The 11,772-nt window shown below is 41.7% G+C and overlaps 1 protein-coding gene across 1 annotated transcript; it reads right to left on the reverse strand.

Moving 5' to 3' along the window:
- Positions 1-915: 915 nt before the first annotated feature.
- On the reverse strand, positions 916-4,126 carry LOC117859517 (nudix hydrolase 15, mitochondrial). The gene is made up of 4 exons (XM_034742639.2): positions 3,756-4,126; positions 3,333-3,475; positions 1,743-1,862; positions 916-1,445 (listed from the first exon to the last, which is right to left on the reverse strand). The coding sequence occupies exons 1-4, from the start codon at positions 3,988-3,990 to the stop codon at positions 1,221-1,223; spliced, it is 723 nt and encodes a 240-aa protein (XP_034598530.1). The 5' UTR covers positions 3,991-4,126; the 3' UTR covers positions 916-1,220.
- Between the last annotated feature and the right edge of the window lie 7,646 nt (positions 4,127-11,772).

Below are 11,772 nucleotides of genomic sequence, written 5' to 3' on the forward strand. Positions count from 1 at the left end.
TGCAGATGAGGAAGATGTTCACTGGGATTTCGATCTCGATTCTCCACTGTGGTGTGTTGCCGGACCTGTGTTGTTTGTGCGAGAACTTGTTTTCGAATCACAAGTGAATGAACAATGTAAAGAGGGGGAAAAAAACTGTTCCAGTCTTTCTGCGTGCCGATGGAAAATCCTGCACTACGCCACTACCGACCCAGCCCAATGAGGTTCAAAAGCCAGCACAACAAAAGGCCACAGAAATGTGATGTGGAGTTTGTCATTTGTCAAACGTGCAACTGATAAAGGTGAAAAGGGAAGGGGTACTGCCCTCCTTTCGGTTTCACGAAAGAGCTCGCATGATCTGCATGCAGACTTGGAGAAGCACACACTAGCAATTTGTTACTATTATCTACCATTTGTTATCTTTCTTCACTGGCCAGCTAGAAGAAGGCCAGCTATGGATCAACACCGGCTCCATGACTTGTCTGGGGTGGCCAGCGGCAGTAGGAGCACCAGCGATCAGATAGTACTAGTGCACACTAGTCACTTAGGTTGCATTAATCTCTGTATAATCGCCGAGTGAATTGTGAACCATGTTCGACCTGCGTCGTAAACTATATGCAAAGTTACGCAGCTCCCTGCGTGTTCTCGGAAAAATCTTTCTTCACTGGCCTTTAGTGTCCCTAGTTACAGCTCATTCAAAAGTTACCTCCAGCAACGGTCGGTGGAATTCGAGACACATCAACATCGTGAAGCAGAACACCACCAGTGTGAATGTGTGATTGACGGGGCCGGGGCAAAAAAAAAAAAGTGAGCAAAATAGTCAAAAGGAGACTGAAGACCGCCCAGCATAGATTTATCAGAGCCAAATGCAGGTCCAGTAGGATCAGCAACGTGAAAGGTGTTGAAAAACCTTGTCATCATCATTGGACAATGCACTCAGCAGAACAATCTGAATTGCATGCAATCCAATTTCATTGCAGCAGGTGTTTGGCCGTATCAGTAGGGGAGCCAATCGACGATGTACTATGATGGTATTTAGTAACAAACATTATTCTAAAATACTAATGCTATTACTCTATCATGTGAAAAGTTTTGAAAAGAATATGAATGATATGGAACCATATGATTTTAACTTCCCTTTAGTTTCTACAACCACTTTTAATGTTTAGTAGTAGTCTGTTGTGTGCTAGAATCAATATAACTGAGATTTTGTATTATGGAGATTCGTGCTCAGACTCAGATCATGGCATTGAACGGCACTCCTTTGAGTACTTTGGCAAGTTCAACTTTGGTCTTTTCTCAGCAAAGTCTGGTGGTCGCTCATATACGACTGAAGCTGCATGGATCAGGATGCCGGCGGTCAGGCCCCAGATTCTGTACTTCTTGTTCCCTTTCTTATAATTGAAGTGATGAATTGTGAACGCCTGCCCCATCCATTCTAGCTCATCAGATGTCCTGTTCTCATCCTGCACCATTGAGCATAATCTAAAGAACCAATGGAGATGGAACGGGATCTTTTTTGTCTATCATTGCAAACAGGTACTAATTTTATATGAGAATCTATACCTATCATAATTTGCTATTTCTGGCATGTTAAGGCATACATATTATCACAACCTACAATACAGCATGTGGTTAACCAAACAAGTAATTCTTTTTGTGGTGAACACCAGCTACACTAACACTGCAATGTTAAAAAGAAAAGCTATATTATAAATCTTGCACCAGCATGCAGTTTAGATGGTAAGAAACAAGGTACTAACCTTGAGGAACATCTCCAGTGGCACATCAAAAATTTCATCCACCTCAGCAGCATTAAGAACGGGTTTAAACGCTTGTATATATGAAAGTATGCCAACAACAGGAACAACCACCAGAAGATGCTGCCAAAGACATAAATAAGAGTATTTATAATGATGAATCTTAAGCACTCCCTCTGATCACAAATATAAGTCATTTAGGATAGCGACAAGGTCTACAAGATGGAAGTTGGATTAGAAGTTTCTATAAAATTGTGTGATGTCTTAAGAAAAGGATTATTTGTTATGAAAATAATTTTCATGAGGAATCTACCTTACATTATCAATCTATCTAATTCTTAACACATCAATGGTCAAAGTTGAAAAAATATGACTGACATCAATCTTAAACAACTTATATTTACAATAGGAGGAAGTACTATGGAATTAAAGTTAAAGTGAGGCAGGCATAATAATTTGTTAGGGGCATCAATTATCTGTAACATCAAAGACTGGCACTTCAGGATTCACTAGAATCTGTCATTCCATGAGTCACTGAAATATGGAGTTACATGTAAATTAGACAAAGGGACAATTGCACTTCTTTGGAGGTGAAAAGAATTCTGTATGCATGTGTTGCACTGAAAAGAGAACTCATGGATCCTGACCAACTTGATTAGACACTAGAAGATCTGAAGCTGAATCTGAGAAGCTTTGCATGTGCTCTGTGTCTGAATGATATGGATTGACAAAACTGCATGATCTTTTCTATAAATTTAAAACTAACTCTCATCATGTGATGATGTGATAAGTACCAATGTAATTTTAAGACTTAATGAGACATTTTATAAGAACAGTTCAACGACCAAACTGTCACACGAATCTGTCAATCTGAAACAATGCTTTGATAGATTGATGATACGGCTAACAGGCATACGGCACACTCTAATCAAATCCTAAGTAACATCAAGAGTAGGAAGATGATAGTGTATATGACTCCTTAAGAACAAAGATAATGACATAATGTATACCATCTTGAAAAGTTGCATAGTTCAAACATAGCAATGTCAGCACAAATTGGTTAACATCAGTAGCAAAATCAAATTTCCATATATCTGGTAGGTATAGGCGTATAGCACTTCCTATGCAACTCATCTATAGAATTCATGATGGCAATCCTAGACACTGGAAGGAGAAGAAAATATGACCTCCTAAATAATGCAAAATGATTGCTGTCCTGGAGTTCAAAAAATCTGCTTAATGGAGTAATTATGATCTGCTTGCACATTTTCTGAATAAATCTATAAGCACATCCTGAGTGAAGTTGGTTTAGCTGCACACATGTACTTGGTTATGATATCTGAATTCTTAACAGAAAAAATGTCCTATACTCTTCCATTGATGCATTATCAGTTTACTAACCAGGGTGCCTGGTTTGAGAATTGGGGAATGGAATGGTTAGCTTGATAATAAGTGGGTTCATCCCACCAAAACTCATGGGTTGACCCTTTGATGGACCATTCCGTTCTAGATGAGGTAATTCCTCAAACCAAACACCTCATAAATGTAAGAAATTATTTCATAGGGATTAAGTCAGAATAGAAGGAACTATACTTTGGACAAGAAGTGTTCAAGAGAGGTAACAATGGTAACCAGAGATGGATCAAGCCCAATCTCCTCTTTTGACTCCCTTAATGCTGTTGCTGCATCATCAGCATCGCCCTCCTCAGCCTTTCCACCTGGCAATGCAACTTCCCCTGAAAAATCCCAGATGGAGAAAATAAAAATCATGAATCAATGGAAAAAGTGGTCATCTATCATATTCATCATGAACCTAATTGAGTATTCATCTAAAATTTGTCATGGTTTCAAAGTAAGCTATGGATGAATTGTGTTAAGCTACACATGGATCAGCTCGATTGCATGTTGATTCAGCTAGCAAAATCTTTAAGGCAATTGGAACACAGGACCAAACCATTCATGTCTGACAGTCTGAGACAAACCATTACTACCGACAAGGAGACCGAAGCTGCTCACCGGAGTGGGTGGAGAGGGAGGAGGAGCGCTTGGTGAGTATGACGCGGAGCTCGCCGGCGGCGCCCCGGAAGAGGCAGACGAGCACGGCGGCCCTCCGCGGCCGGAACAGCTCGCCGGCGCCTGGAGCGGGGGCCACCGCGTCGGAGGGTTCGTACGGGGAGGGGGCCGCGCGGTGGAGCCTCAGGCGGCGGACGAGCGCCTCCATGTCCGCGCCGGGGCCCTCCTCCCCCTCCATGGCTTCGGGAGCCCCGGGATCGGAGGACCGGGAGCTGGTGCCTTGGTGGGAGCGGCGTCGGCGGTGCCGGAGGGATTGGTCAACACTCTAACAGCAAGGGTGTGCAGGCCGTTGACGGTTTGACCTCCGCTCGGTGTGCTGTGTCAGGTGGAGCATATATCTTGTTCATAAATATTTACCAAGACGATTCATCTATTAAATATGAAAATGACTAAAACACATTAAGCTATCTTTAGTGTTTCTAGACCATTTCCATTGTACTTTTATAACAGTAAAATAGAAAAGCTGCATTTCAGGAACCGTGAAGTGTCAATAATTTTGAAAAAAAAGGGTGGTAGTTTCTTCACTTGCTTTTTTTTTTCAACATATGACATTGGTCATAGACCTTATGTATTAAAAGTATGAAATTACGAATAAGCTAATATCTTGCTTTAAGCCAAGAGTGCTTTATGATTATACTCAAGCATGACTACGATCGGCCATACTGGACAATGTGCCGTACATCTAGCTAACAGTACCATTTTCATGTTACAAGAGTAAGTAATTTTTCTCTTCTACTACTAGACATGGAAGAGGTAAATCCCAAATGTGCTTCTTTCCTCATATATTATTGTAGATTTATAATTATGTGTTGAATTAGTAGTACTAATTTAACATTTCGAATGTTGAGAAGAAAGTAGTTTCCTTGTTGTTTCTTAAGTGAAACGTGAAGGCAGTATCAGATGGTCGGCCGATTTACTTCCTCCGACTACAAACAAGCTACAGTACCTCTTTATTATCCGACGATGTATATTAACATCTGAAATTTTAAAGTTTGACCGTATATATTTCACGTTTACAACAGATGCTGCACACCCTTTTCCTTCACCCTGCATTACAACTACCCTGCGGTCGACTCACTGCTAGAAAACTGAGCTCTTAGTACCATTCGTCACGCACAGTGCCACCGGAACCCTATAGTACTGGTTTGCAGCCTTAGCTGGTACTAAATAGCGGCACGTGGATCGTGTGACCAACAGCTAGATTCTTCAGGAAGCCATTTAGTATCGGCTAGTGGCTTCAGCCGATACTCAGCCAGTACTAAATGGTGAGAATGCCATTTAGTACCGACTCATAGCTTCAACCGGTACTAAATGAAACCATTTAGTACCGATTGTGTACTAATGTCAACCATTTGCTCTCTATATAAATGAACTGCTTTCTTAGCTTCCTCCCTGAGCAAGCTCATCATTTGCTCAGGCTTCATTTTTTTCACTAGACCGGTTAGCAACTTCGTTCTCCCTCATCTAGTCATAGTATTCTTGTTTTTTTTTTTGAATGAGCTAGTTTTATGTTACAAATAAGGACTTGTTGCTTTTTTAGAGTGAGGAGAATGGGGAGTTTTTCAGAATGAGTTTTATGTTACAAATGGAGTACTGGTTGATCTTTAGAACGAGGAGAATGGAGAGTTTTTTAGAGTGAGGTGAATGGGGAGTTTTTTAGAATGAGTTTTATGTTACAAATTGAGTACTAGCTTGTTGATCTTTTAGAATGAGGATAATGGAGAGTTTTTTAGAGTGAGGAGAATGAAGAGTTTTTTAGAATAAGTTTTATGTTACAAATGGAGTACTTGTTGATATTTTAGAACGAGAAAAATGGAGAGTTTTTTAGAGTGGGGACTAAATATTATAAACACATTTATTCTATCTTTCCCCTACCTAATATTAATCAAGTTATTTATCTAATACGAAGGTCTATATCCATTTTTCATGTAATACGATGCTGATGGACCGGCAATGAATGTAACATCTCCACTCCACCAATAGCAGAGAACAGAAGAACTTCGAGTCCACAAACTCTGGATGGACATCGTAAAAGAATCTTGAAATAGTTTTCCAAACACCTTTTGGAGCCAGATTTTCATAATAGAAGTATGATGTCCAATAGCCGGTTCAGGCAGAGATTTGTTCACTGACCTTGATCCATTAGCTTATGGTTAGTTTTGGATTGACAAAATGAGCCATGCTCAGTGAACAGTTTTTTTTTGCCTGGACAGGCTATTGGGGCACCGTACTTCTATTATGAAAATATGGCACTTGCTCCAAAACATATTTGGACAATTATTTTAAGATTCATTTATGATATTTAACCAGAGTAGGTGGACTCGTAGATATCATGTTGTACTATTATTTTAGGATTGGTGTATCTTTTTATCTCCCAAATTAACGGTCGTGATGTGGACGATTCTATGTTCTAAATATCTTATTTATGTAAGACTGAATATATTATGTCGATAGGTTCTTAGGAATCAACATTATCGATATAAATCGTAGTTTGTATGTTGCGATGATTAACAGTCATGATGTGGACGATCCTAGGTTCTAAGCATCTCATTTATGTAAAGATTTAATATGTACGATGAATTTCATATGTAATGTACTCTAGTTAATATTTGTGATGAATTTTTATCGCTACTATTTCATATATATATATACACATATATACATATGTATATATACATGTGACAACCTTGTCGTAATGATTGAAACATTTTATTAGAATTAAGATAGTGTGCGCAGGAAAGAAAAATGCTAGTGGCGGACAGTTTCAGCTCCCTCCAATTTAGCAACTTTAGTACCGGTTAGAAGCATGCCCGGTACTAAATGGAGGAATTTAGTACCGGCAAAGGCTGGAACCGGTACTAAATACCCCTAATTTCAGATCTCGCCATTTAGCAAGTTTAGTACCAGTTGGGAACCCTGCCCGGTACTAAATGGAGGAATTTAGTACCGGGCAAAGGCTAGCACCGATTCTAAAGTGTTCCGCCTACAAATACTTCGTCTTCTCCAAACACTTAGTAGTTTTCAAAAAATAGCAGTTCCTTCCTCTGTACCGTGCCGGCCCTGTCCCCATCGCCCTCGCCCACCGCCGTCGCCACCTCATCCTCATCGCTATCACCATCGTCGTCGCCCACCGCTGCTGCATCGGTCCCCGTCTCCATCGTTGTCGCTGCCGCCCCATCCCATCCCCGTCCCCGTCTCCATCAGCGTCACCGTCGCCTGTCGCCCCATCCCCATCACCGTCGCCCCTGTCGCCGTCACCCTGTTCCCGACCACCACCACCTCGTCCCTGGCCGCCATCCCCGTTGCCCCGCCTCTCCCTTCCCCGCCTCCCCCGCGGGCCACCACCGCGCCTCTCCCTTCCCCGCCTCCCCCGTGCGCCCTCCTCGGTTATTTTTTTTTTTATATTTTTGATTTTGATGCATTAAAATGATTTTGCTACCCGTATTGGATTAAAGTGGCTATGATTTTGCTTGAATTGGATACCAATTGGTATTGGATGCTAAGTATTTATTTTTTATGATATAATTGTGGCATAAAGCTATATCTCTTAGAGGCCATGTAGATATTCATGGGTAGCATTGTGATAGAATTGTGGATGGCTATGAAATGATGGTCTAGATTTATTTCAATGTACACGATGTGCGTATATGACAACATATTATTGGTGGCAACATTGACTGGTTAAGAAAAATGGTGGCAAGTTATTTTATCATAATTTTATTTGGACAGTTTGGGCGAACTATGGCAAGTAGAAGTTCTTCTCGCCGTGGTGGTGGCGGCCGTGGACACTACACTTTCAAGGAGCCACCGTTGCCTCGTCCTCCAGGAATTCACTTCCCTAATCGCGTCATGGACTTGCCAAAATGTGATCGAAGCAGAGGAACAATTCCCAACATAGTAATATTCTTTCCTTCTTGTAATTGGTTTTTACTCAACATGAATAATTCCTAAATTTACTTACATATAATGTAGCTTATTGACAATATTAGATGGATGAAATATGTTGTTGAAACTCTAGGTGGTAGTTCTCCTTTAGTGCAATCCGAGATAGTTGGTCCATAGAATTTTAAAAGAGTAAAAATCTCTTTTCAAGTACCTGTTGGAGAAACACATGCCAACCGGATGAGAGTACTAGGACAACCTATCCCGTTGGTTTCAATTGCCGCATGGGGTCAATTAGAATCAAGTAGGGTAACTTTTGAAAGGACCGCCGTGGAGGTATGCCTACAATAGCTTAAGGATCATGGGTACTTTATGCCAGACTTCTCATATTTTTGAATAAAGGCGCTCGAGGAGGGAGAAAGCAATGTGACTAGGAATACTGAGAGACTTTGTCAGCTGAATCAACATGACATGGTATGGAACACATATCTAATCATCCTTTTATCTTTAATTATATTACATCTTTTAAATTTCATCATGTTATTCTTTTTTTTAGGATGTCTTTGGTCAAACCTTGGCGGCAATGAGCTTTCATGCATTCTGGCTCAAGTTTTGGATGTGTTGAATTATAGTTACTCCAATGAAAACCTGATACGCACTAGAGATTTCAAGCTCCAGGCTTATCTGACTTTCTACAGGCCATTTCAGTTGATGTCATCTCCGTTGTTTGAGATTTATGGTAGTGCATGTGACCATCCTTGTGAAGTGCTAGAGAGTGCACTAATTGATGAAGTTCTAGGCTTTATGATTGGAAACCGTTTACCTCTCTCAATCAACCACAAAGGAAGATTGAGTCACTTACTATGAATCCTCCAAGAGGATGGGCAATTCAAACTTCCTGGACGCACCACAACGAGAGGGTGCTCAAACGGGCGACACCGAACTGTCTAGAAGCAAGCTTCAAGAGTAACAAACGTGAATCAAAGACCGAAGATGCTTCAAGTGCTCTTGAGATGAACTTGATTGACCTCTCACTCAAAGCTTGAGTCAGACACCTCAAATCCTTCTCTCACCAAAGCCCTAGCTCAAAACTCTCAAAGATTTAGCTCAAGGAGGGAGTGGGGGGAGTATTAAATGCTCTAGGAGGTGTTTGTCTTGGGTTAGGTCAACAACAAATGAGGGGGGCGGGGCTGAGGGGATATAAATACCTAAGCCCCAAAAACTAGCTGTTTCAATTATGTTACGTGATTGTCGGAACTTCCAACACTAGGTCGAAACTTCCGACATAATTCAAATAAAACAGCTAAACAACTCCTGCCACAAGTTATTGGGAACTTCCGGCACCTATCATCGGAACTTTCGACACAGGGTCGGAACTTTCGATACTGTTCAATTAAAACGTTGAGCACCCCTTGTCAGAAGTTACTGGGAACTTCCAGCACATATCATAGGAACTTCCGACACTGGATCAGAACTTCCGACACGGTTCATTTAAAACTACTGAGCCCCCCCTGTCGGAAGTTTTTGAAAACTTCCTGCAGATGTCGGAACTTCCAACACTCACAGAAACTATGAGAATCTAAATGTGCAAGTGTTTGAGTGGTGTCTCTCATAGATGGTTAGCATCTCAAATAAGCACTTTAACATCTTCAAGCTATCCATCCGCGTCCCCCGTTATAGTACGGTGTTTCTATAATAAAAAATTCAAAGATAGAAAGTATAAAAAGATCTTCCTTTATGCTTCAACACCGTCCTTCAAACAAATTGGGATCCTTTCTTGCACCTTTTCATTTCTTAAGATTTAAACCTGTCAATTTCTCGATAAATTCATTATTTCCTTAGTTATGCATGTCATTAACATCAAAACCCACTTAGGGGGCCACATGCACTTTCAGTTGTACAACTTTTCCGTCTTTTCCAGAGAATTTAACAAAATTAGGTACTTTAAAACAATCGGGGCAAAAAACTGAATTATAATGCTCAGGGTATGGATTTTGATATTTTAAGCCCCTTAGTTCTACTTCAAACTGGTCCCTTAATATGCTAGCCAATTGATCATGGGTTTGAGGCTGCATACAAGGCTCAAAATAATTGGCCAAACTCACCATGTTAGTTTGGCCTTGATAATTACCCACCAGCTCTTGAACTTGTTGTACAGTCGATGTGTGAGAGTAATGTTGTATGTTGCTAGTGGTATTAAAATTTAAAACATGTATATTATTTGACAATGGCTTTTGCGTATAACATTCAAAATTATAATTTGCATAAGTAACTCCATCTCAACAAATACTAGCCGATGCAATATGCCTACTAGTATCATATCTAGCAACATCAACATGAGAATTCATGGTACTTGCCAAATAATTATTATGTAATGTATTTGCGACTTGTACCTTAGGCTCGCTGTAGTGATATTGTTGTGAAACATAAGAATAGCCCTCCATAATAGGTCTTGGTGCTTCTGGTCTTATGGCCAACAAATCTAGATATCCTTGATAATCCAAGCAATCAATAACCAACACTTTACTTCTCTTTTAGTCTTCAATATGTAGCAGCAAGCAAAACACAATGCAATCGGCTTGAGCAGCCTGATGCAATGTCACAAGTATAGATGCAATCGGTCCAAAAAGACCAGATGCAATAATAGTGGCGAATCAAAACAATAGATCAATTAGGTAAAAGGTAAGGGTTTGGTAAAACGGTTAGAGCAACCCGATCTTTCTTTCCCCGCGGAGTCGCCAAAATATGTTGGTGCAAATTTAGGACCAACACACGAAAGCACTAGAGCATGTGGGTCACGAACAGACTGAATAGCAAAGATGTTGCACAGGCTGATCAGACCGATTTCCTAGGGTTTAGCCTAAATTGATTGTCCGAGAGGATAACTACCACACTTACGTGATGGAGGACGACTAGATTTACGAGCAAACCAGCAAATGGATAATCAACACACTTGCGTGGTGAAGAACAACTAGTTTATGAGCAAACTAGCAAAGGTTGTCGACGCTCTCACTCGGGAGGGACCCTGGTAGGGCGTGGACGTCGCTAGCGTGCCCTAGGTTGACCAACAAGCCTAGGATGCCATTTGTGGTTGTGGAGATCAGTAAACGAATAGTATGGATGTTGGAAAAAGGAATTTAGGAGATAAAAAGTAAATACATAGTAGATTGATTCACTTGGGTTGCCCTCAATCGGCCATAGCCCTTTGTATTTATAGGGTGGGGAGGTCTTGCCCCAGTAGGAGTCAAAGGTTACATAAATCCCGTGTCAAAATACAACTTCTAACTCGGATTAAGCTGGTCAAACCGGTCAGACCGTCCATCCAAACCCGTCTGACTGGTCTGCATAGGGCTAAATCTTGCCATAGCCATAATTCTCTCATCCAGACTCCAAATTGGACGTTCTACATAAGCATTTCGATCACCTCGATGAGATTTATGCAATGGTGAAGTCCAATCAGAGATTTGACAATGCTTGTAAAACCAGTCTGACCAGTTTGTAGACCAGTTTGCCCAGATTAAGACAACAAACTTCTATGATGCCAATTTCGGTCTCGAACATGCTGCCACTACTGTCGGTGGCTTGGGATGGTGCCTGCCTATATGCTGCTTCGGATGTGATGGGAGTCCTGCTCCTATCGCATTTCGGCTGGATCTCCATGCTAGTGTCGTGTCCGTGGCTCACACAGGCGAGACCCCGGCCAGCAGCGTCGTGGCTGACAAGGTCAACATCGACGGCCTCTTCTCGGGTCTCACGGGTGAGAGCCTGGTTGGTAGGGGCGCCGTTGTCGCCGAGGTCATCGTCAACTTCAACGGCGACCATGAGACCACCTGAGCAGGCTGCCGTGGCCGTGGCGGCCGTGGCTCCTTTCGGCCGGGCCTTTGCTTCAGCGGCGCGGCAACGGAATATGTCACTACTGGAAACCTCGGATTTAGTCCCGGTTGGTAGGGGCCAAATCTCTCCAAAAACCATCTAGGATAATTTTTTCGAGATAAAGGGGGGGGGGTCCTTTAGTCCCGGGTCATCCACCCGGGACAAAAAAAAGCTGCCCACGCCCGCCGGCCGCTCCCGCCGCCCA

This window comes from Setaria viridis, chromosome 6 (genome assembly GCF_005286985.2).
Source record: "Setaria viridis chromosome 6, Setaria_viridis_v4.0, whole genome shotgun sequence".
Lineage (NCBI taxonomy): Eukaryota > Viridiplantae > Streptophyta > Magnoliopsida > Poales > Poaceae > Setaria > Setaria viridis.

What these genes read in the sequence shown, in the direction of transcription:
- LOC117859517 (XM_034742639.2), bottom strand. Translation starts at nt 3,990, where the DNA reads ATGGAGGGGGAGGAGGGCCCCGGCGCGGACATGGAGGCGCTCGTCCGC. An exon ending in CTCCCTCTCCACCCACTCCG is followed by an intron (nt 3,476 to 3,755) that starts GTGAGCAGCTTC and finishes GGGATTTTTCAG; the next exon opens with GGGAAGTTGCATTGCCAGGT. An exon ending in CACTGGAGATGTTCCTCAAG is followed by an intron (nt 1,446 to 1,742) that starts GTTAGTACCTTG and finishes TCAATGGTGCAG; the next exon opens with GATGAGAACAGGACATCTGA.